Source organism: Saccopteryx bilineata, chromosome 5 (assembly GCF_036850765.1).
Source record: "Saccopteryx bilineata isolate mSacBil1 chromosome 5, mSacBil1_pri_phased_curated, whole genome shotgun sequence".
Lineage (NCBI taxonomy): Eukaryota > Metazoa > Chordata > Mammalia > Chiroptera > Emballonuridae > Saccopteryx > Saccopteryx bilineata.
Window position 1 is genome coordinate 20360878 of NC_089494.1, and position 21095 is coordinate 20381972.

The following is a 21095-nucleotide window of genomic DNA, read 5'->3' on the forward strand; positions in this document are numbered from 1 at the left end:
AACTCCCCGAAGTGCCAGCGACAAGGGGTGCCCTGTAGCCGCACTCCAGGGACTGACGCACCCGGCCAGGAGGAGCTGGGAGAGGCACGCGGAGTTTTAAGAACAAAGCTTTTCATCTCAATCTTATGAAATATCTAGGTTTTATCCAAGCCACAAACATCTCCTGGGCTTTAACTACCCAACTAGATATTAAGCCGTGGCATCCTCACTGGGGTTGCTTTCAGTGGGCACGTGTTTGCCAAGACTGACTCGTGTGTGCAAAGCATCAAGTGGTGTCCCAGACGCCCAGAGCGAACCTCTCCTCTCTCCCGTCAGCTGACCGAATATATAGCCAAAGTAATTTGGGACTAAAAGGCTTAAATAGAAAGAGAGATAGGTCAGACCTTAGCCATGACTCTCCAGACCCCACCTTCTGTTGGGAGGAAACAAGGCCTTCATCTGAGCAGCATGGCTGACTGCTGTGAGGGGAGCAGACAGCAGACGGAACCCTGGGAGGAGAGCAGCCCAGGGACCACGCAGTCTGGGAGGGTGCTGCTTCCTGCAGGCCGCGGCCCTCTCCAACACACCAGGCCAGGAGGAAAGCCACTTTCCAGAAACTTCAAAGCATGTGCATGGTATACGGAGACCAATAAGACCACAAGAGAAATACGCTGATCAGAAAATACCAATGACTCTTTATAAACTTGTACGGAGGTCTAAATATCCCTATATGTGCACATATTAGTTACACAGAGAATTCGGAGATCCCCCTCTGTGTAGCCTGCAGAGACCGTCTCCAGCGCTCCGTCCCCTTGACTGGCTTCCTTCAGGTTGCTCTGTGCAGAAGTCTCAGCATGACGGTGACAGCGGCTCTTGCAGATTCCTCACACACCCAGGACCTAGATCAAGTCCAGCTGCAAACGGAACAACACACTTAGAAAGGGAGCAGGCCAACTTCAGACCACTGCGGCTCTGGTGAAAGAGTTCAACGACACGGCTCTCTTACTGGAAGCACGCACGGACTTGTATTTCAGGAGTTAAATACCAGTATCTCCTCATATTAACACTTCTAACTTCTCCACAGAAAGCCTAGACGTTTTTACTGAACAGCTTGTCCTGTGAGGCTTCAGGGCAGCAGGGTCCACACACAAGAAGGCTGGCACTCTGACACAGCCTCCCAGGCACCTCGACTGTGTGGCGAGGTCCAGACACCCCCAGATGCCTATCAGCCTATTTCGTTTACATTGAGTTAGGTGAGAACATTTAAGAATTATGCTTTTTTTTTTTTTTTTTTTACAGAGACAGAGAGAGTCAGAGAGAGGGATAGACAGGGACAGACAGACAGGAACAGAGAGATGAGAAGCATCAATCATCAGTTTTTTGTTGTGACACCATAGTTCATTGATTGCTTTCTCATATGTGCCTTGACCGTGGGCCTTCAGCAGACCGAGTGACCCCTTGCTCAAGCAAGTGACCTTGGGTCCAAGTTGGTGAGCTTTTGCTCAAACCAGATGAGCCCGTGCTCAAGCTGGTGACCTTGGGGTATCGAACCTGGGTCCTCCACATCCCAGTCCGACGCTCTATCCACTGTGTCACCGCCTGGTCGAGCAAGCATTAGGCTTTTAAAGGCTGTTTTTTTCTTATTTGTCAACTCACACAAATCATGTTGTATTGCTTACTTTGGCTAAGGGCAATTTCAGGAAATCATGACATTTTGCTACTACAGGAATAGCTTTCCTGGCTCTTTTTAGTCTTTCAAAAAAGAGGATTAAACTGCATGAACAATGTAGCTAAAACCACTGAACACTGGGACTTCCATTATGAAATTACCTCTCAGATTACATTTATAATGGCAATAAATAATAGTGTAGGGAGCTTCTGGTGAGTCAGAAATTAAAACACAAATAGAGCAGCCGTTGTGCTATATTTACAGCCCAGACTACTTCAATCTTGAGAACACCTTGATGAAGTTAAAAGTACTCACTAAATCATCCACATCGCCGCCTTCAAACAGGGCTGCTGCTTCTTCACCTGGATTTTCTCTGGGGGCCAGAAACTGCGAAGATAAAGTTGGTCATGACACCAGAATGACGTTTCCCTTTTTCAGATGAAGCAACAAACAGCTGGCACTGTCACAGACAAACCTAGGAAGGCTTGCTACAATGGCCCAAATGAGACGTCACCTTGACTTCTGCCCCTTCGTTTGTCTCTGAATGAAGACTGACTGGGAGGTTGAACAGTCCACACTACCTAGTCACAGAGGCAGGTCTTGTGATGAGGGAGAAAATGGCCTGACTCGCCAAAGCAGTGACCACAGGGAGGTCCTGCGTCAGGCACTGAGGATGCCTGGCCTTCCCACTGTGCTTCCACGGGGGACAGGTGGGGTCACAGGCCAACAAGGAACCAAACACCCCAAACCAGTGGGTCTTGGTCTCGTCTGAAGGGGTCCTAAAATGAAGGGTCAGAAATGAAAGATAATCAGCTATTCTTCAATTCCACCGTAGACAAAAGAGGTAAAAGGAAGAACTTCTTGTAAATCATGTAAAACAAAAAAAATGGGTGAGCTTGGGTTCAATTCCTTTCCTGGAAACCCTTCAATCTGTGCTAGCAACTGCTTTTAAAAAGGCGGATGAGACCACTTCCAGTGTGGCCCCTACTCAGCAGCGTGCTCTGAACCTGGAGCACCGAGCGGCAGGGACACTGCAGAGCAGGGGCCTGAACGGCTGTCTGCGAGGATCCAGGACTCGGATTCTGAAAGGGCAATGAGTGCCCTTGAAAACCACCTGGACACTCCCGTTCTCCAGCCTGTCCCTCGGAGAGATAGCAGTGCGGGCTCTTACTTTAAAGCATGTGGCAACGACATCTAAGAACTAGGTTTTGTCAACCACTTATCTACTCTAACTCAAGAAGTGATCTTCTAGTAGCATAAATACTTAAACTGTAGCCGAGATGAGCCTGTCGGACTGAGTGCTTTTAAAAGGGGAGGCAGAAGATGGGGTGTGCGCCTGTCAGCCCAGCCTGTGTGCGTGGAGGACGCGGGGTGGGCGACCCTGCCAGCCCGCCTCTGCCCTCCTGCCGTGTCTCCACCCGAGGGGTAAGTGCACATGTACTTGCTGTGCGCAGTCTTTGGAAGCCAGTGCCGTGTGTCTTCCCATTCTTCAGGCTAACACTCACCCTCAGTTAACAAACGGCCACAGTGGAGGCTGCATGTGCAGAACCTTCGCTGGCCCTGGGAACATGGCCGGGACAGTGTGTTTTTGATGCAACCTCTCTCTTGAACTCTTTGACCCTCAGTCAGAGCCACCTCACCATTCCTTGTCTTCAAGTTGGACTGAAAAATTGAGATTTATGTTTTTCTAAGGACTTTAATGGGTCTTTCTGTAGCGTTTATGGCCCCTCACTGGACTGTGTCCAGTGCCGGAGTCACTGGTCTGAGACAGAAGTGCTCGCCACTGGGGTACAGTCGGAGAGAGCTGTAATGCTGCTGCCAGGCCGTTCATTCTATTCAATTATTCCAGTTAGTCATTCAAGCATTTGAGGGTGAGATACCTCAAGATCAATAAGAAACCTACATGTGTATTTGCATGTGGTTTATGTCTCAAGATTAAACCCTGCTCTACCCTAGATTTCCAAGTTGATCTCTATGATTCTCCTAATTACTATCACTGTGATTTTTACTTTGTTCCTGCTGTCCTCATATCAGTCATCCCCGCATGATCTTCCCTATGTCAGGAATACAACGGCTAAAGAATAAGACCTCTAGTTGGGTGAACAGAATGAAAAGTGGAGCGGAGTCCTGCATAAACCTCTGTGAAGCGCCTTCCAGACAGACAAACTGTAGGCTGGGGACTGCTCCATCTCTTATCCCCCTTCCTAACCTGATAAGCACTAGGTGCTTAATGGTGAATCTAGAAAATCCCTCACTTTTTGGGCACGTGGCCCTAGAAGCTCCAATTCCCATTCCCTCCCCACCTGCAGAGCTCCTTCCATGCTGCCATTCCAGGGTAAATGAAGACAGGACTGTCTGCACAGGACGACCGTGCTCTATAAATATATATAATTAAACACAAATGGCACATCTCTGAGACCGGGCCAAACTCCGAGGAAGAGAGGAACAGCAGCAAACAAACTTCCATTTCCATCAAGTGCTGAACATCTGCAACTGATTTTCCTGATAGATTTGCTCAACATTTCTGCCTAAGCAAATTGTGGCTAAAAGCTGGGCTGCCATCCATTATCCTTCCCAAAGCCCCAGGCAAGGCTGGTCTCTTACACACATCACTCCTCCTCATCAGAGGTTTTAACTGCGAGTAACTTCCAGGCTGCAAAGTGTCAGGGAAGAGGGAACTCCACGACTGGCCTGCTTTCTCAACAAAGGCAACAGGTTCTCTGCAGGCAGCAGAGGGGGTAGGAGCCAACTCTCATCTTTTCTTGTGTTCTTTCCCTCTGCAAGGTGCTGGGAAGGTAGAAAGTAAATAGAAAGGACACTTGAGTGATACACTTCTCCTTCCTCAGACCACCATCATTTTCTTGGGGCTACCAAGAAAGAGCCTTCTAACTCGAAGATCTATGGGGAAGGGATATTGACTATTACTTATCATGTCCACTGAAATACAACCCTGGCCCCAAGCAGAGAACTGGAACCAGTAGCTCTGTATAGAAACCTCCAGTCCTATTCCTCCATAAAACGAGAAACCAGCAATCAGCTTCTGCTCAGACCCTTACTGATCCCCAAATTAAAAACACATGGCTTCCACTGGGCTGATGCCAACACCATCAGTGATTCCAAAAAAAGTCTCCCATAATCCAGATGGATAACAACATCAGTAAGAAAAAAGTCCATTTGTGTATATTTTGTTTAAAACAACATAACATTTGAGTTTCATTAATACCTTCTATTTTCTATTAAATTGTCGCCTATTTCCTGCTACAAAGGCAATACAGTGCAGCAAAGAAACCCTGCAACCCAGTGTGGGAGGACGGAGCCAACCGTAGCTCTTACTCCTGTGTCCCTGAGCAAGCCACCCAACCCCCAATTTAGGAACACCACTTCCTGCCCTATCTGTCTATCTATCTATCTATCTCATGGGGTGTAGTGAGTCTCAGATGAAATATAGTATGCAAAAATGCTTTTTGGTATTATACGTTTTATGTTCCAATTCTTAGAAATATACCCAACATATGTCCATGAATATCTATAATCATATCCATAGCATTTTTACTCCTGTCAAAGTTTGGACACAATCAAATGTCCATCACCAGGAAAATGGATAAATAAATTGTGTTGTAACCATAAAAGGGAATAGTATATAGCTATAATAAAAAATAAACAGTTCTTTACAACATGGATGAATCATAAAAGGCGTGATTCTAATCATAAAAAGGTTAAGAACAAGCAAAACTAGTCTCAAGTGACAGATATCAGAACAGTAGTACCTCGGAGAATAGGAAAGTCACAACTGAAGAGGTACCAGGAGCCTTCTGGGGTGACAGAAATGTCATATGTTTTGACCTGGGAGGTCACTGAGATATATGAATGTGTTATTTACAGTTCATTAGGCTGCACATTTAAGATTTGTGTATTCTGTGTGTATGGTCCCCCTCAATAAAAATTTAAAAATTGGGCCCTAGCTGGTTGACTCAATGGGAGAGCGTTAGTCTGGTGTGTGGCTAACCAGGGTTCAATTCCCGGTCAGGGCACACAGGAGAAGCGACCATCTGTTTCTCCACCTTCCCTCTCTCACTTCTCCTCCCACAGCCATGGCTCAGTTGAAGCAAATTGGCCCTGAGTACTGAGGATGGCTCCATGGCTTGCCTCAGGCACTAAAAATAGCTCAGTTGCTGAGCGATGGAGCAATGGTCCCAGATGGGCAGAGCATCACCCCATGTGGGGGCTTGCTGGGTGGATTCTGGTTGGGGCTCATGTAGGAGTCTGTCTCTGTTTCTCACGTCTCACTTAAGAAAAATTTAAAAATAAATTTAAAACTGTATCTTACACTACCAAGCTCAAAACAAACAGAAGGTAACACTGTGACGTTTTCATTATTACTTTGCTTGCACCAGCATAGAGAACCACCAGAGCAGAGATTTAAGGCAGAAAAAGAAAGTGGAAAAGAGCAAAGTTAATTATTATGGGGTTCAACAAGGGCCAACAGTTACACACACTGTTCTTAAGAAGTGATTCATAAAATCTGACCTCATAATCCTTCCTAAGACTTTGGAGATCTTTACATACCCACACCACAAAACTAGCATCCCCCTGGAAGAGGGAGAGTGCACATCTTTTCTTTATGACGGCATGGCAGGCAGCCTTCTAGGCAGAGGCATGGACTGGTGGCACCATGGTGTGCTGGAAAGAGGACTAGTCCGGGGGTCAGGATTCTAGTTAGTTCTACTAGCCATGAACTTGCGGTGAGGTTCCGAGCAAGCCAACTTGACCTGTCTAGACAGCACCTGTAAATGACCAGCCCGCGGAGCTCAGAGCGATGACAAGGTAGGCAAAAGGAGGCCACAGTGTGGGTACAGGAACAGTCTGTTCCTGAATTATAATTTATTAATCACTGTATTATTTTCCACACGAACAAGCGTAAACCTGCTTTTGCCCCACCTTGTATAATGTTAGGGTAGAAAATCAATAAATGTCAACAACAGTAAAGAAAGCTCAGTTAGGCAGCTACAAGAAAAACAACTGCTAAAAAGATGATTTTCCCCCTCCACAGAGCTTGTATCAAATGATTATTTAGACTAGCTCTCGGACTCTTTGAATCCCAAGAGACATGATGTCACAAAAGCCACGGGAATTAATTCCCTTGCCCCTCTGTTCTTAACATGGAATACAAAGAGGGAGGCTGGGGTGGTCCTCCAGTGGGACTCCTGGCCAGTGACCCCCTGTGACATCTCAGATCATCTCACTTCGGAAGGCCCCAAGTTTCTTATCTGCTGAACAGGGAGCTGGCACGAGCTCAGCACTCTCCAGTTCTGATCCCAGCCTGGGTGCTCGCGGCCCACCGCCCCCACTGCCCAGCGACCGAGGGGAAGCAGCTTCAGCTGTTTCCTGTATTGGGCTTCCTTGTAAGCTTTCAGGTTTTTTCCTTTTATTTATTTATTTTTGTATTTTTCCAAAGTGAGAGGCGGGGGGGGGGGGGGGCAGACAGACAGACTCCTGCATGCGCCTGACCAGGAGCCACCTGGCACGCCCACCAGGGGGCGATGCTCAGCTGCTGGGGCGTTCCTCTGCTGCAATTGGAGCCGTTCTAGCGCCTGAGGCGGAGGCCATGGAACCATGGCCAACTTTGCTCCAGTGGAGCCTTGGCTGCGGGAGGGGAAGAGACAGACAGAGAAGAAGGAGGGGGGGAGGAGTGGAGAATAAGATGAGCACCTCTCCTGTGTGCCCTGGCCAGGAACTGAACCCGGGACTTCCACACGCTGGGCCAACACTCTACCACTGAGCCAACCGGCCAGGGCAGGTTTATTCCTTTTTAATATTCTACTTTTTATATTGATTTTATGGGTGCGGGAGGGGGTGATGAGAAGTAGCTGCTTCACTCTAGCTGTTTACTGGTTGCTTGATGTATGTGCCTCGACCGGGCAAGCCCAGGTGTTGGTGTCAAACCTCTGAGTTCAGCATTCCAGGTCAGTGCGCTATCCACTGTGCAACCACAGGTCAGGCGTAGCTATCAGTTTTAAAAATAAAAACTCAGCTAAGAAGCCATTAGGATTCTTTTCAGCTGACTAAAATTCTATCCAACATAAGCTAATGTCCTCTGTCTTGGTTAAGAATCTAGCTTTAGATTCATCTAATCCAGGGTTTCTGGACAGTGTCATTATCAACATTTGGGGCAGGTCATTCTTTGTGTGGGGCTGTCCTGTGCACTGTAGGACGTTTCAAAACATCCCTGGCCTCCACTCACAGGAGTCAGTAGCACACTCCCTGTTGTAGCCACTGAAAATATCCCTAGGCTGTCAGATAAGTCTTCTGCGGAGTAAAATCTCCTGGAGGAGAACCGCTGTTCTTAACTAACACTTGCTAACGTGGGTTAGCAAGAAGAAATTTTTGAAAAGACAAAAGATAAACTTCAAGTGGAAAATCAGATTATCCTTATCCTGACCTTTCACAAATCCCTGAGGCTTCCTGACTCCGACCTGCCGCACAGGACTTCCCAGATGCTCTGGGAATTGTCAGGGTAAACAGCCACACCTTCCACCCACCAGGTGCCAGAGAAGAAACTGACAGTAATGGGCACACAAGAGCTGCACAAAGACTCAGGTTATCACAACAATAAAAGTAATGTAAACAGAGTAATATGTATGTCAAGGCTTCAAAATGCAAAAGAGGTATAGGTACACTTAAAAGAAAGTAACTATATCTAAATTTATGTCATGGGAGAAATTTCTATTTCTGTGGCACAGCTGACTTATCTTTATTTCTCAAAGAATCAAAAAATCCACACATTTCTAGAATACATCGGGGGAATGGCTCTCCTTAAGACGCGAAAGTGCAAAGTTACAATTTAATTTTCATTTAAAATGGACATCCCTGGATAATTATTTCCTTCCAAATTATCAACAGATGACAGCGAGAATCTGAAAGCTTGCCAACTTTAAATAACTTGTAAATATCTTGAAAGAGTCTAAACGCACTGTGAGGACTGTTCTTCAATCTAGTCAAGTTGTCTTAATTGATTATTTGAGAAGTTACCAAACTTAACATTTGTTTAAAGGCAATGTAAATGAATATTTTAGTTCACAGTCAAAAGTGATGATGCTTCCCTAACCTGGCTAAGAGAAGTAGCTGCAGCATGTCTCTATTAAAGCCACAGGAATCAACTGACACGAACCAGAATCTCTCTCAGTAATTCTCCCCACTATCACCTGTAAATGCACTCTCCCTCCTACACTCTCTCCAAAAATCAACAGGTGCTAGCTCTGGCTGGTTGGCTCAGCGATAGAGCGTTGGCCCGGCGTGTGGAAGTCCTGGGTTCGATTCCCGGTCAGGGCACACAGGAGAAGCAACCATCTGCTTCTCCACCCTTCCCCCTCTCCTTTCTAGCTCTCTCGCCCCCTCCTGCAGCCAAGGCTCCATTGGAACAAAGTTGGCCCGGGCGCTGAGGATGGCTCTATGGCCTCCACCTCAAGCACTAGAATGGCTCCGGTTGCAATGCAGCAGCGCCCAGATGGGCAGAGCATTGCCCCCTGGTGGGCATGCCGGGTGGATCCTGGTCGAGTGCATGCAGGAGTCTGTCTGTCTGCCTGCCTCCCAGTTTTTCACTTCAGAAAAAACAAAAACCAACAGGTGCTATTTAAAAATAGTTTTAATACAAAGAATTAAATCTTCACTCTTAAACAACATGGAGCTCACATGCTACTGAAGCGGACGGAGGCATCCCCTGCCTGTCAGACAAGACAGTGTGTGCAGAAGGTGAGTCAGAACCCTGGGCTCGTCTCCATTGTGCTTAGTATGTGTTCTCCCTATTCGGAGATGAAGTTCTCCGAGCTGTCTTAAATTACAACTGAGAGAAATCATTTCTGCTGATATCAGAATCATGCAAGGACACCATCCCATACTCTTTAACATTCTTCTCTATAGATTAATTATCAGACATCAAAATCCCAGATGGGCTGGCTCTGTGTCCTTACATTCCGAAGATACCTCATGTGCAACACAGAACAAAGCTCAGGCAATCCGCAAGATTACTATCCCCTTTCAGGTTTCTTTCCTGTTTATACACTGGCTCCACTACCCTTGACACCTTTGGTTAAATGCACTTCTGGGAGGAAAACCACCTTTTTTAGGTCAGTGTTACTCTCTTCCTCCAAAAACCGCGATAGGCACTCAACTCTCATCTAGATCATAGATACTATTTTAATGCAATATTAACTAAAATTAAAATATTTGTGTTGACTGATTCCACTTGTTTAGCAAAAGCTGATTGATAAGCCTATGTGGTGGTGAATTTTAAGTGTCAACTTGGTTAGGCCAGCGTGCCCAGATGTTGCGTCAAACACCAGCTGAGCTGTTGCTGGGATGGTATTTTGTAGGTATGATTAACATTTACAGTCAGCTCACTGTATGTAGTAGTTACCTTCAATAATGTTGGTAGGCCTCATCCAATCAGTTAAAGGGAATTTTGCTGTAAGACTGTAACACAGAAAGCCTGCCTAAGGTTCCAGCTTGCTGGCCTGCCCAAATTTCAGATCCGCCAGTATCCACAATCATGTGAGCCAATCCCTTACAATGATCACACCCTCTCCCCCACACGCACTCTACTGGCTCTGTCTCTGCAGAGCCCTGAATGAGACAACCCAGTTTTAGATGGAAATACAATCATGCACTGTATAAAGTAACCCATGGAAATAAAACACAGCAGTTAAGTGACATACTCCCAGTACTGATTACGGCAGAGAGGGTGTGGACACCATGGAACCCCTTCTGAGACAATAATTAGCATCTTAGAGTTTGCTTCTAAAATTCCAGGATATTACTTCCTGAAAGCAAAATGATTTTGCCAGGCACAAGTGCTTAATAAAAATTCCTGCATATTCTAACTACTCTCCCAAACAATATTATGGTTTCTGCCAAATGACTCTATAAAAATTCAAGGCGTTTTTAATTTGACCTGAACTTAGCCTTAAGACTAACATTCCAGCCTTGTTCCCACCATTCCAGTAAGGGATTCCTGTCTGCCCCTCCAGACCAAGCTGCCCTTCAGCTGTGTGTAGTTACTCTGAGTCTCCCTGCCTCCCTCTGCGACCCTGTAACTGATCACGTGAGTTTCCAGAGGACCAGGTGCTGCCCCACCACCCAGCACTGCCTAGCGGGCAGCAGAGGCTCAGGCATAACTGACAGCTGCCAGGAGCTGTGCGTGCAGGACTGGACCAACCGGTGACCGTAACTGACCTGAATGTCATGAACCATATGCTTACTAGCTATTCAATTTAATTTCATTGAAAACCTGAGGTATAATGAAGAATTACCGAGCTACACGGCCACACGATTTGACTCACACGTGAATCAGATTCAATGCTGCTACACCCAGCAGGGAGGCCTTGGCCTAGCCATCTTATCTGTGTCAGCACAGAGTTCACGGGGCCTCACACGCGGGTCTTTTACATCCTGAAAACCATTAGATGTGCCCCATGCTAGAACATGACTGTTTTGTTACCTTGCTGTGCATTACAATTTGAATTACAAATTCAAAACCACGCCTAGGACCCTCTCAGACAAAAAGTATCTTGGAGGAGTGATCTGGTCATTGGTATTTTTTTGGGGGAAAAAAAAAAGCTCCCCAGGTAACCAATGCGTGGCCAGTGTGGGAATTCCTGGCTAGCTGGATCTCCTAGGGAGTCCCAGGGTCTAGGCTAAGCTTGCTGTGCACTAAGGACGTCAGCAGCTCTGGAGCTAGCTCCTGAAGCTGGGACCACTGGTGAGTGTCAGAAACACTACTACAGTCTACTGAAAACTGAGCGAGATTACAGTGTCTCCCACGAGGATGCTGCAGCTGAAGCAATTTGCCTGTTAGATAAAAATTTAACTTCTTCAAGAATGGGTATCAAGAAAATAATCTTCACTGTGGTAATTTATCTAAAGTCTGGGAGTTACCAATACCTTTTTGGCTTCCTCAGCTGTGACGGAGCTTCCAGAGGCTTCCTCTTTGGTGATCAGAGTAATTCCATCTAAAAAGTAATTCACAGGGTAAAGACCACGTACAGAATCCACCCGAGTCTCACCTCCCTTTCCACCACATTCCCTCTCATTTAATACTAGAGATTTTGTAAACTCTTGACGATGTTCTTCTCTATAAAAGCATGAAACTATCAAGGCACTTAATTCACATTATTCCTTCCATCTTACATGATCCTTTCTCCTATTTCTAATTGTGTTAAAATGAAGGCGACATCTCAAATGCCCCATGTTCCACAAAGACTTCCTTGCTTAAATCCAGATAAAAATAATCTCTCCTTTAGAATTCTCGGATCACTTTGTTCATGCCTTTGAAATGGCTTTCATCATAGCTTACCCTGTATGACTATTTGTATGCATTTTGTCTCCCCTAATGGGACTATACACTTTTCTCTGGAGCAGGTTTTATTCTCCTTTGTAGTCCCCTCAACGCAGTGCACAGCAGAAGCTCAGTAAATAATGACTGCATACTTTGGTCCAAACTCATCAGGTAGCCAGTATGAGGATCTGCAGACATTCTGACTTCCAGTAGGGCTACTGGCTACTGATGGAACGGAGAGAAGGCCAAGGCCAGGAGGAAACAAGCTCGCAATGGCCATGTCTATCATTAAACACAGTACATCAATTTTAGCTCAGTGAGAGCAAACCCAGGGTAGAAAATCTACCCTTCTTTTTCTTTTCTCCCTAAGATTTTCTCCTGCCTCGAATGGCTGATGCGTGAAATACTTTCAGAAAAGCACATGCATTTAACATCCATTTGCACTGAGAAATGGTACAAGTTATGTATATCCTCTCAGTAGGATATAAGCTCTCAGATATATGTATCTTGTGTATGTCCTGTGAGTTTCTTTTCAGCAAACAATATGCTGGAGGCATTCAATAAATACCAAAACCAATCTCTTTCATCTACTGGGTTGGCGGCAGAAACACAAGAGTGATTTGAGGAAGCCCCATTCACCACCTATTCTAATTGCTTCTGCTCCCCAGTGTAGAAGTTATAGGGCTGAGAAATGAACTGTCAGGGAAATGGCTGCCTGTGTGATGGAAAGCTGCCCGTTAGATGCTGGATGGAGAGGTATGTAACTCCTTTATACAGAAATGCACATAGAGCCAGTTTGAAAGTAATTCTGGGGCCCTATTTCGAGTGAAAAATTTCATATTTTTTAACATCATTGTTTTTAAAATATGTATTTTTAATAGGTAATAGCTTATACTTGGGTTCTGAAAAAAAAAGTCTAAAATAAATGGGTACAGGGCTTGAAGAAAATCAAACATTGAGCTTAAAAAAAGTATATGCTGCCCGCCCTGGCTAGATGGCTCAGTTGGTAAGTGTCGGCCCAAGCACAAAAGTTGCCGATTCGACACCCAGGCAGGACCCACACGGGAACAGATCGGTGTTCCTGGCTCCCTCTCCCTCCCTCTCTATTCCTTCCTCCATCTCTAAAATCAATCAGTAATTGTTTTTTTAAGTGTATGTTGCCTTCTTTCTAGATTTGATTTGCATTGGTCACTGAATATGTGAGGAACTGTGGGGCCCAATTTGGTTCTGGTCTGCTGATATGAAAGCCCAAGAACATGGGAATGAGAGCTGGCAGGACAGCAGAGCAGAACGTGCGGAGGTCAGCGCCCGTGCCCTGGGCCAGCAGGGCTCAGCCTCCAGGAGCCTGGAACGGGTGCCACTCGGGCGAGGGGGCCGGCTGCACAGGGCTTCAGACGCGACTTAGACGCTGACTTATTATTTACCACCTTGTAGTAATAGTTAATGTCATTAATTACTTCAGTTCACTGAATCCTGAGCATTTACAAATCTACATCGGAAGCCATCGCACAGTACACCTTTGTTTCGAATTTATATTTAGTAAAAAAAGCATAAATATTTGGAGAAAATGATGGCTTACCCTGAATGACAATGTCCCAGAAATTATTTAATTGTTTAATTTCCACTTTCTCTCGAAGGGCTTTCAGGAAATTGTTAAAGCGCTGAGTTTCGAAAAACTGCGGTGGCAAGTCAGAGCAAACACAAAGACAAGTCAGTCCAGACCCGTACTCGGTACACAAAGTGGTCATTTATGACGTGTGTATTACAGTCACATATATATTTATAATACATGTTTTCCTTTTATACAGACACACACACACACACACACACACACTATATACTGTATCTCCCCATGTATAAGATGCACCATAATTTTGGAGCCTGAAATTTGGGGGGAAAAAAGTATTAAAGTTATTGAACTCAAGTTTTATTCATCATAAAATTCATACAACTCCTCACCTGTGCAAAAAAGCAGAAAAAAATCAGCAAAATATCTATAATCACTGTATAAGACGCACTCAGTTTTAGTTTTTTGGGAAAATGTGCATCTTATATATGGGGAAATATGGTACTTATATAAATGGAAAACTGTTATTTCACATTTCAGCTTTGTTTACTGGGAACCTGAACCCTTCCCGTCAGTGGAAGGCACAGAACTCCCCAAAGCCTCACAGGTTTGTGGCCTGTTACTTTGTTTTTTAACTTTATATACAGACATTCAAACAAAAAAGAGAATAATCCATTGGCCGCTCACACACCCATCACCCAGCTTCAACAATGCTCAGCTCGGCCAATCTTGTCTCATCTGTACCCTGATCTGCACTCACACCTCTGACTGTTTTGCAGCAAATTTCCAGCACATTATTTCATCTGTAAGTATTTCAATATGCAATATCTAAAATATAGAGATTAAAAAATACTCATAAAATTTAATAGTAATTCCTTAATAGGAGCAAATAACCAGTCAGTATTCACATTTCCCCAAGTGTTCCTTAAAACATTAAAAAAATATTATACAGTTAAAAAGGTCTTTACATTAAGATTGATACCATTCTAAAGTTTTTTTAAATTTTAAATTTTTATTTTTTTTGAAGGAGAGTTGGCAACAGACAGAAATGGAGAGAGAGAAGCATTAACTTGTAGTTATAGCACTTGTAGTTGTTCATTGATTGCTTCTCCTATGTGCCTTGATGAGGGCAGGGGGGAGGGTTGATTATCCCACACTCAAGCTGGTGAGCCTGTGCTCAAGCCGGTGATCTTGGGGTTTCGAACTTGGGACCTCAGTGTGCCAGGTCGATGCTCCATCCACTGCGCCACCACCTGTTCAGGCTCTAAAGTTTCTTTTGATTCAACTCCATCTCTTTTTAATTTTTCCTTCCTCTTTTTTTTTTTTTTTTTTTTTAAAAAAAAGAAATCTATGACCCAGTACTTTTAAAGACAAATGGTGGCAAGAGTCCACAGAAATGCTATCAGACATGCCGGCCGACCTGGGGCAGCAGTGTTACTTACAAAGCAGTACCTTCTCACTACCTTTCTCATCTAACCACTCCTCCACCTGTCACCCTGCTTCTCCTGACTCTGCTTTGCCGAAATTCTGTCTTTTATCTGTAGGGCATCTGGGTCACCTATTACTGATCTCTTATTCTATTCTAATTTTAACTATTTCCCCATTTGCTTATTCTTTGAAGGTACTTTAACTATTCAAGAATTATACTGCTCATTCATTCATTAAGTACCCACAAAAAACCTACAACTGAGAATGATTACGTCCAAAGCCCAGACTTGTTTGCGAGGTGCTACATGTCTCCCCTGCGATGATGGCCCACAGTCTAGGATGAGCGGCGGCTAGGATAGTATTACCTGAATGGCTTCTTCTCGGAAGACTTTGATGCAGTCCATGCTCTTCATAAAATACGGTGTTTCGTTAGTATCCAAAAACTGGTCAATGTGATTTATTAGCTGATGACTCGCTAGAATATAAGACAGTAATTTTATTTTTTTGTTTCTCTATTTCAGTGATGTTTGTTAGACTATTTCATTCTGTGTACCTGTAAGTATGTGTTATGGTTCAAAAACCTCATGGTCAATGTGCATAATACTTCTTTTTCGGGGGTGGGAAGGCAGGGATGAGATGCAAAATGTTAATTCCAAAAGTCTTCATTTGAAAAGTTTGGGTAGAACTTACTGATATTGGTCAAAAAGTAAAATTTAATTTTTTGCATTAATTTTTGCATAAAATTTAATTTTAATGCATAGGATTATAGCTAAATGTTCCATTTGGGATTTCAACTACTAAGTTATTGTTTGTTTTTTCTAATTGTTGGTTGTTGATTTTTATTACCCCCAACCCCTGAATTTAGGGGCCATGAGTAATTCAAAACAGCCTTTCCTGATAGATTTTCTAGTCCCTTCCCTAATTACATTTAGGATAAATGTCAAATAGTGCAAAACAGTGAACAATAATGAGGCAGGGATACTGCATCTTCTACCAATTCCAAGTCAAATTAAAAAAGACCAGCCTCGATTTAATTTAATATCCTTTAGAATGGGAAGTCATCGCTACATATCTTCTGCCCTCGGCTGAACACAAATATGTATTCCCTGTGCTGCTGAGCAGTCTACAAGCCATAAATACTTAATAAATAGTAACTGTCAGCCAGCAATGTGATAAATGCTAGAAGGAGAAAATACAGTAATACTGTTATTATTTCCAAGGTGGACTGCAACTTGGGGCTGCCTTACAAACAAACAAATAAACAATTCTTCAGCATAAAAGCAGACAAAACGAGAAACATAAAGTCATCAGGGGACTTCAGTTGCTGCGCAGATCAAAACTGCCCCAGATGATCTGTGTAGAAGAACAAACCAAGGAGACTCGCACCTTCATGGTCTAAAGGCTCACTCTTCCTTGTCCTCTGTAAGCACTCTCTACCAGGCTGCGCAGCAATTTATGCTGAATGGTCAAGATATTCTAAGACTGCGTGTTTGCCACAATCACGGCCCCATCTGTTAATTCTAATAGCTACGAATGTGTGCACACAACACTAATGGAAACTACTTTCCGGGCTCACCTACAACGGCCACTAACTGAACCACAGTGACCTGATGAGCACTGCTCAACCACTTATGAAAGACATGAAACTTCATGCCACCAACTTACTCCCTAAGGCTCTTGCCGCATGTGAAAAGGATTAAAAAACCAGACAAAGTATTTTCTCATATGATAATTTTGCAGGAAGAGAAAATATGCCCAGTAACCATTTCATCTCTTCTACCAACTAGGAGATTATGATCTCTATTATAATAAAATACTTAGCAAACTTGAAGGATTAAAGAAACACTTCCCTGCAATTCCCGAAATCTTTATCAATGTATCCTGCAGCAGTAAATTAATATCCAACAATTCAAAGGAGAGGAAGGATGTTTGGATGGATCTTAAGGCAAACAATACAACCCTGATTAGTAGGCACAGCAGAAAAACATCAACAGAAGCTCAAAGCAACAGAAGCTATCTCCCTGTTTCAGCTCGGAAAGGTGAAGTAAGAAATGCTTGCTATTTCCCATGCCACTTACAGCAGCCTCCTTGATCAGCCAGTTTGATATAAAGTTCATTCAGAGTTATATATCTGGGCACAAATAAGAGCCTTTCCAGGTCAATGGCAGTAATCCCAGAGATTCCAAGTTTCTCATTTCTTTTGAATGAAAATGAGGGATCTTTCAAGCTATAATGTAAATGTTTCTCTATGCTTGATTTAGTGATCATTTTCATTTATTGATTTCATTAATTTAGTTACATAATAATATGTTGATTGTGTAACTGTTTTGTATAAGACACTATGCTATGTTCTGTGGAAGATTCAATTAATTTGAAGTAAAATTCTTTCCTGTGAGGAGTTCACAACTCTAATAGAAGATATCACACACAATGTGTAGGGTGCTATGAAAATATATCAATTGACTTGAATTTTTTTTTTCAATTGACTTGAATTTTAAAAATATGTAGTGATTATAAAAAAGCTTCATGAATTACCATGGCTTTTCAGCCAAGCAATGAAAAATAAAATTTGGTCGTCACATAGCAGAAAACAGAATGAGCAAAATTTGGAAGAATACAGGGAGAAGCACATGGTGTATCTGAAGAACAGCAAATGGTCCATTGTACGGAGCCCACGGACAGGAGCACAGGGAGAAACGGAGAGCGAGAATCAGACCGAGGCTGGAGGGGAGGGAGCTCCAGAGAGAAAGGACAATGTGTGAGAGTCCTGCAGAGGGACGGAGCCTGGCCCTTCAGGAAGTATGGGAAATAGAGGATTCAAAACCAAGTCCTAAAGGAACTGCAACGTTCAGAGGCTGGAAAGAGGAAGGGAAGCTGCCGAAGGAAGCTACGAAGAAACGGTCAGGACGATGGATGAAAACCAAGATACAGCATCACAGAAACTAAGAGATGACTCGAAGAGTGGTCTGCTGTATCAGAAAGTGTTCCACAGATAGTGTCATAGGCTGTCATTGCAGGACTGCAAGGGGAAGAGCAGAAAGAGCACAGGAGGAAGGACTGCAACTACGGAGCCCTTAGAGCTGGGAGCCCAGGCAGCAACGCAGTAGGTACTGAACTGTTTTGCAAAGACACAGCTTACTGACCTACATATTTTATCTTGAAATATGATGGAAAACACACATACACACACATGCCATCTTGCAGAGAAAAAACATTCAAAAGAGACTAAAATAAAGCAAGTGCGTGCCTGGCCTGTGGTGGCTCAGTGGATAAAGTGACCTGGAACACTGAGATCACTGGTTCAAAACCCTGGGCTTGCCTGGTCAGGGAATATACCACAAGCAAGCAATGAACAACTGAAGTGTGGCAACTATGAGTCGTTATTTCTTGTTCCCATCCTTCCTGTAAAATTAATAAATAAAATCTTTAAAAAAATGCTTTTGCAGTAATGAAAGGGGAAGAAGGAATTCAAAGAAAAGGAAACAGGGCTGTCAATGCCCAGTTTCTGTTTCGGAATGAAGTCCGTATGTATTTGTGGGCATACTCGGATTTACTTCTCTTATTTACATATTATTAGACTGTTCTATGCTTTCCTCCAGAAGGTTCAGGAACACAGGCAGATGAACAGAGCCAAACTGCCAACAGATTCAATAAATACAAAGAACTAGATTCTGCCCTTCTAGAAATCAGTTACATGGTCTGTGCATCTGACCCACGGTTCTGAATTCTGTCCCTCTCCCTAGACTATTCTGTGGCTCACCGACTCTGAGCCATTTCCCACTACTGAATAGCTGTTACGGAATTTGCTTTAATATATTGAGTATGAGGATGGGATGTGGACAGGAGACTTCCCTTCCCCAGTATGGTGACACTCCATATTTTCCTGCCACTTTTAATAAAAGTAAAATGCAGAAAAGGCTGACAAAAATAATCTTCTTCTTTGGCTAGATTATGCTTTTGACTCCCCCTTGCTCCCCGCCCCACACAGAGGAAATGGTGATCACTGGGGTGCTTTTCTCTGCTTCTGCATCAATTACGGGGCTAAGGAATGGCCTGTCAGTCTTCATACTCAGTAAATCACATCCCCAATTATAATTCGCCAAAATGCCTTTCAGATTTAGTCATAGGCTCAGTAATACTCATTAGTAGCTAATATAAAAAACGGCCATTGGAAGGGCCATCCATCTTAGGGTACCAAGTTAGGCAAGGGCCTTCATTTATCTCAATGAGGCTTCGAAATCAAAATGTCTATTCTGAATTTCAAAAATGTCTGTGCTGAATTTTGAAGTTTTAAATATGGGCATTATGTAATAACCCAGCATCTTACATGAATACAAACTGTTAATACACAAAATTAGTCTCAAGACAATAATATATACTTAAGTGTTATATTAAAATGCTATCCAGATTCAAAAGGGCTACGTCTGAGGAAAATGGCAGTTTTCTCGTTTAATCCGAGATGCATGTTCTCCCTCTCTAGAGAAAACTTCGACCCCATTGAAGGCCCAGAAAACGAATCGCCTCTCTTCCTGCTGCCACAGTCACAAGAGTCAGAACACCTGGGACCTTGTGTTTGTTGGCCTCCGACGGTACATTCACTTACCCTCTGTCCTTGGCCCAGATGTTTCCAACAAAGTGAAAGGAAGTCATTTATTGTGGGTTTCTTCCCTGCCTTGGACAGAGCCAGAAAAGCAGCAGGTTTGCCCATTTGTCACACACTACATATAAAGGACAGGAGAGCCATTTTAAATGACTTTGCTGAACCGAGCCATCATTCAAGATGTTTCCCAATTTAATTCTTCCATCGCAATGCCGCATGTGAATTTTGCTTATTGAAGAGGTACACAGTTTTCAGATGTCAGCAGTTAAACCATTTTTAAATGTTAAGGACAGATTTACATAGTCAATTACAATGACATCTTTATAAAGCAAAATGACAAAGTGACATTAAAAATCAAACACTTAAGTAAGTATGTGGTCAGACCAGTCATCAAGAGAATAAAAAGAAATAACATCTATCAGCCAGTAAAACTTTAAGTAGTCCAATCTGCCACTAATTAAATCTATATGCAAATGACAATCACTGTTTTAAGCCAGAAACTAACAAGAAACATTCACCTGATAAGAAAATGAGTCAGTTTTAATACAGGCAATTAAAACAAATAAATCACAAACAGGCTTCCTTATGTCTCTTTACTCAGGTATATGGTATAAATTGGCCATTGTGGGTATACAGTCTGTGTGTACATCAGTCAGGCCCCAGCATGAAGAACAGAAATCACTGAATATTTAACCCAGAAAATTTAATGCAGGCAATTGTTACACAGGTAATGAAAGCTATGTCAACTGAGAATGGTGGTACAACCCAGAGATTAGGAATAGCAAGAAGTCCTTCGCACCCCTTGGCAGTACATGGAGAAAAAAAAGGGTGTACGCAGGGCTCAGGGGGGCCCTATGAGAGCCAAAACCACAGAGGACTGAAGATGCTGCCCAACTCATGAAGGGAGAAGGAAATACCTTGCCTCATCCCTCATGAAGGGAGAAGAAGTGCCCTGCCTCCTCTCTCCCTCCTTACTTCCCACCAGGCTCTTCCACCGGCTGAACCCAGTAGGAGCCCCGTGGACATGGACGCGGAAGCTTGGGAAATGCAGCCTGCTCTGCCCCCCCTCCCCCAGACAGGTGCACAGGGAGAGGGTGAGCAGTGATCTAGGAACCAGGGGCACGACGCGTTGTCATAAACCCACAGAAGTGCATGCCCTGGAGAGTCCCAGAAGATAGAAATTAACAAAGTATTCTTCAAATAATAAGGAAAGATAAAATGTATAGATTTCCCCCCCCCTTCTTTCCAGAGAGGTAGGATACAATAAAATTCAATTAGATTGAAAAGGTTCACAAGCATATTCAAAGCCTTTCCCAGCCACTTAAAACTTTTTAAAAGCTGTTCTACAAAAACAGTTAGGTAAAAAAGGATCTTCACTTCTCCTTGAAACATCTTTAGAGCTACATACATTCCCCTTCCTTCAGCCCAACGCTGTGAACACGCAGAGTTGCCCCACACTGCGTGGACCCTGGAGGTCAAACCGAGGGACTGGAAGTGCCTGGACTCTGCCCACACTGTCCGT

General features: G+C 43.7%; 1 protein-coding gene across 1 annotated transcript in view; it reads right to left on the reverse strand.

Moving 5' to 3' along the window:
* Positions 1-649: 649 nt before the first annotated feature.
* Positions 650-21095, reverse strand: part of XRCC5 (X-ray repair cross complementing 5) — a 93139-nt gene continuing 72693 nt past the window's right edge. The window contains exons 17-21 of the mRNA XM_066232446.1: positions 15339-15448; positions 13558-13654; positions 11585-11652; positions 1964-2035; positions 650-893 (exon numbers count right to left, since the gene is read on the reverse strand). Coding sequence (XP_066088543.1) covers positions 879-893; positions 1964-2035; positions 11585-11652; positions 13558-13654; positions 15339-15448 — 362 coding nt within the window. The 3' untranslated portion in view covers positions 650-878. The remainder of the gene's footprint in view (positions 894-1963; positions 2036-11584; positions 11653-13557; positions 13655-15338; positions 15449-21095) is intronic.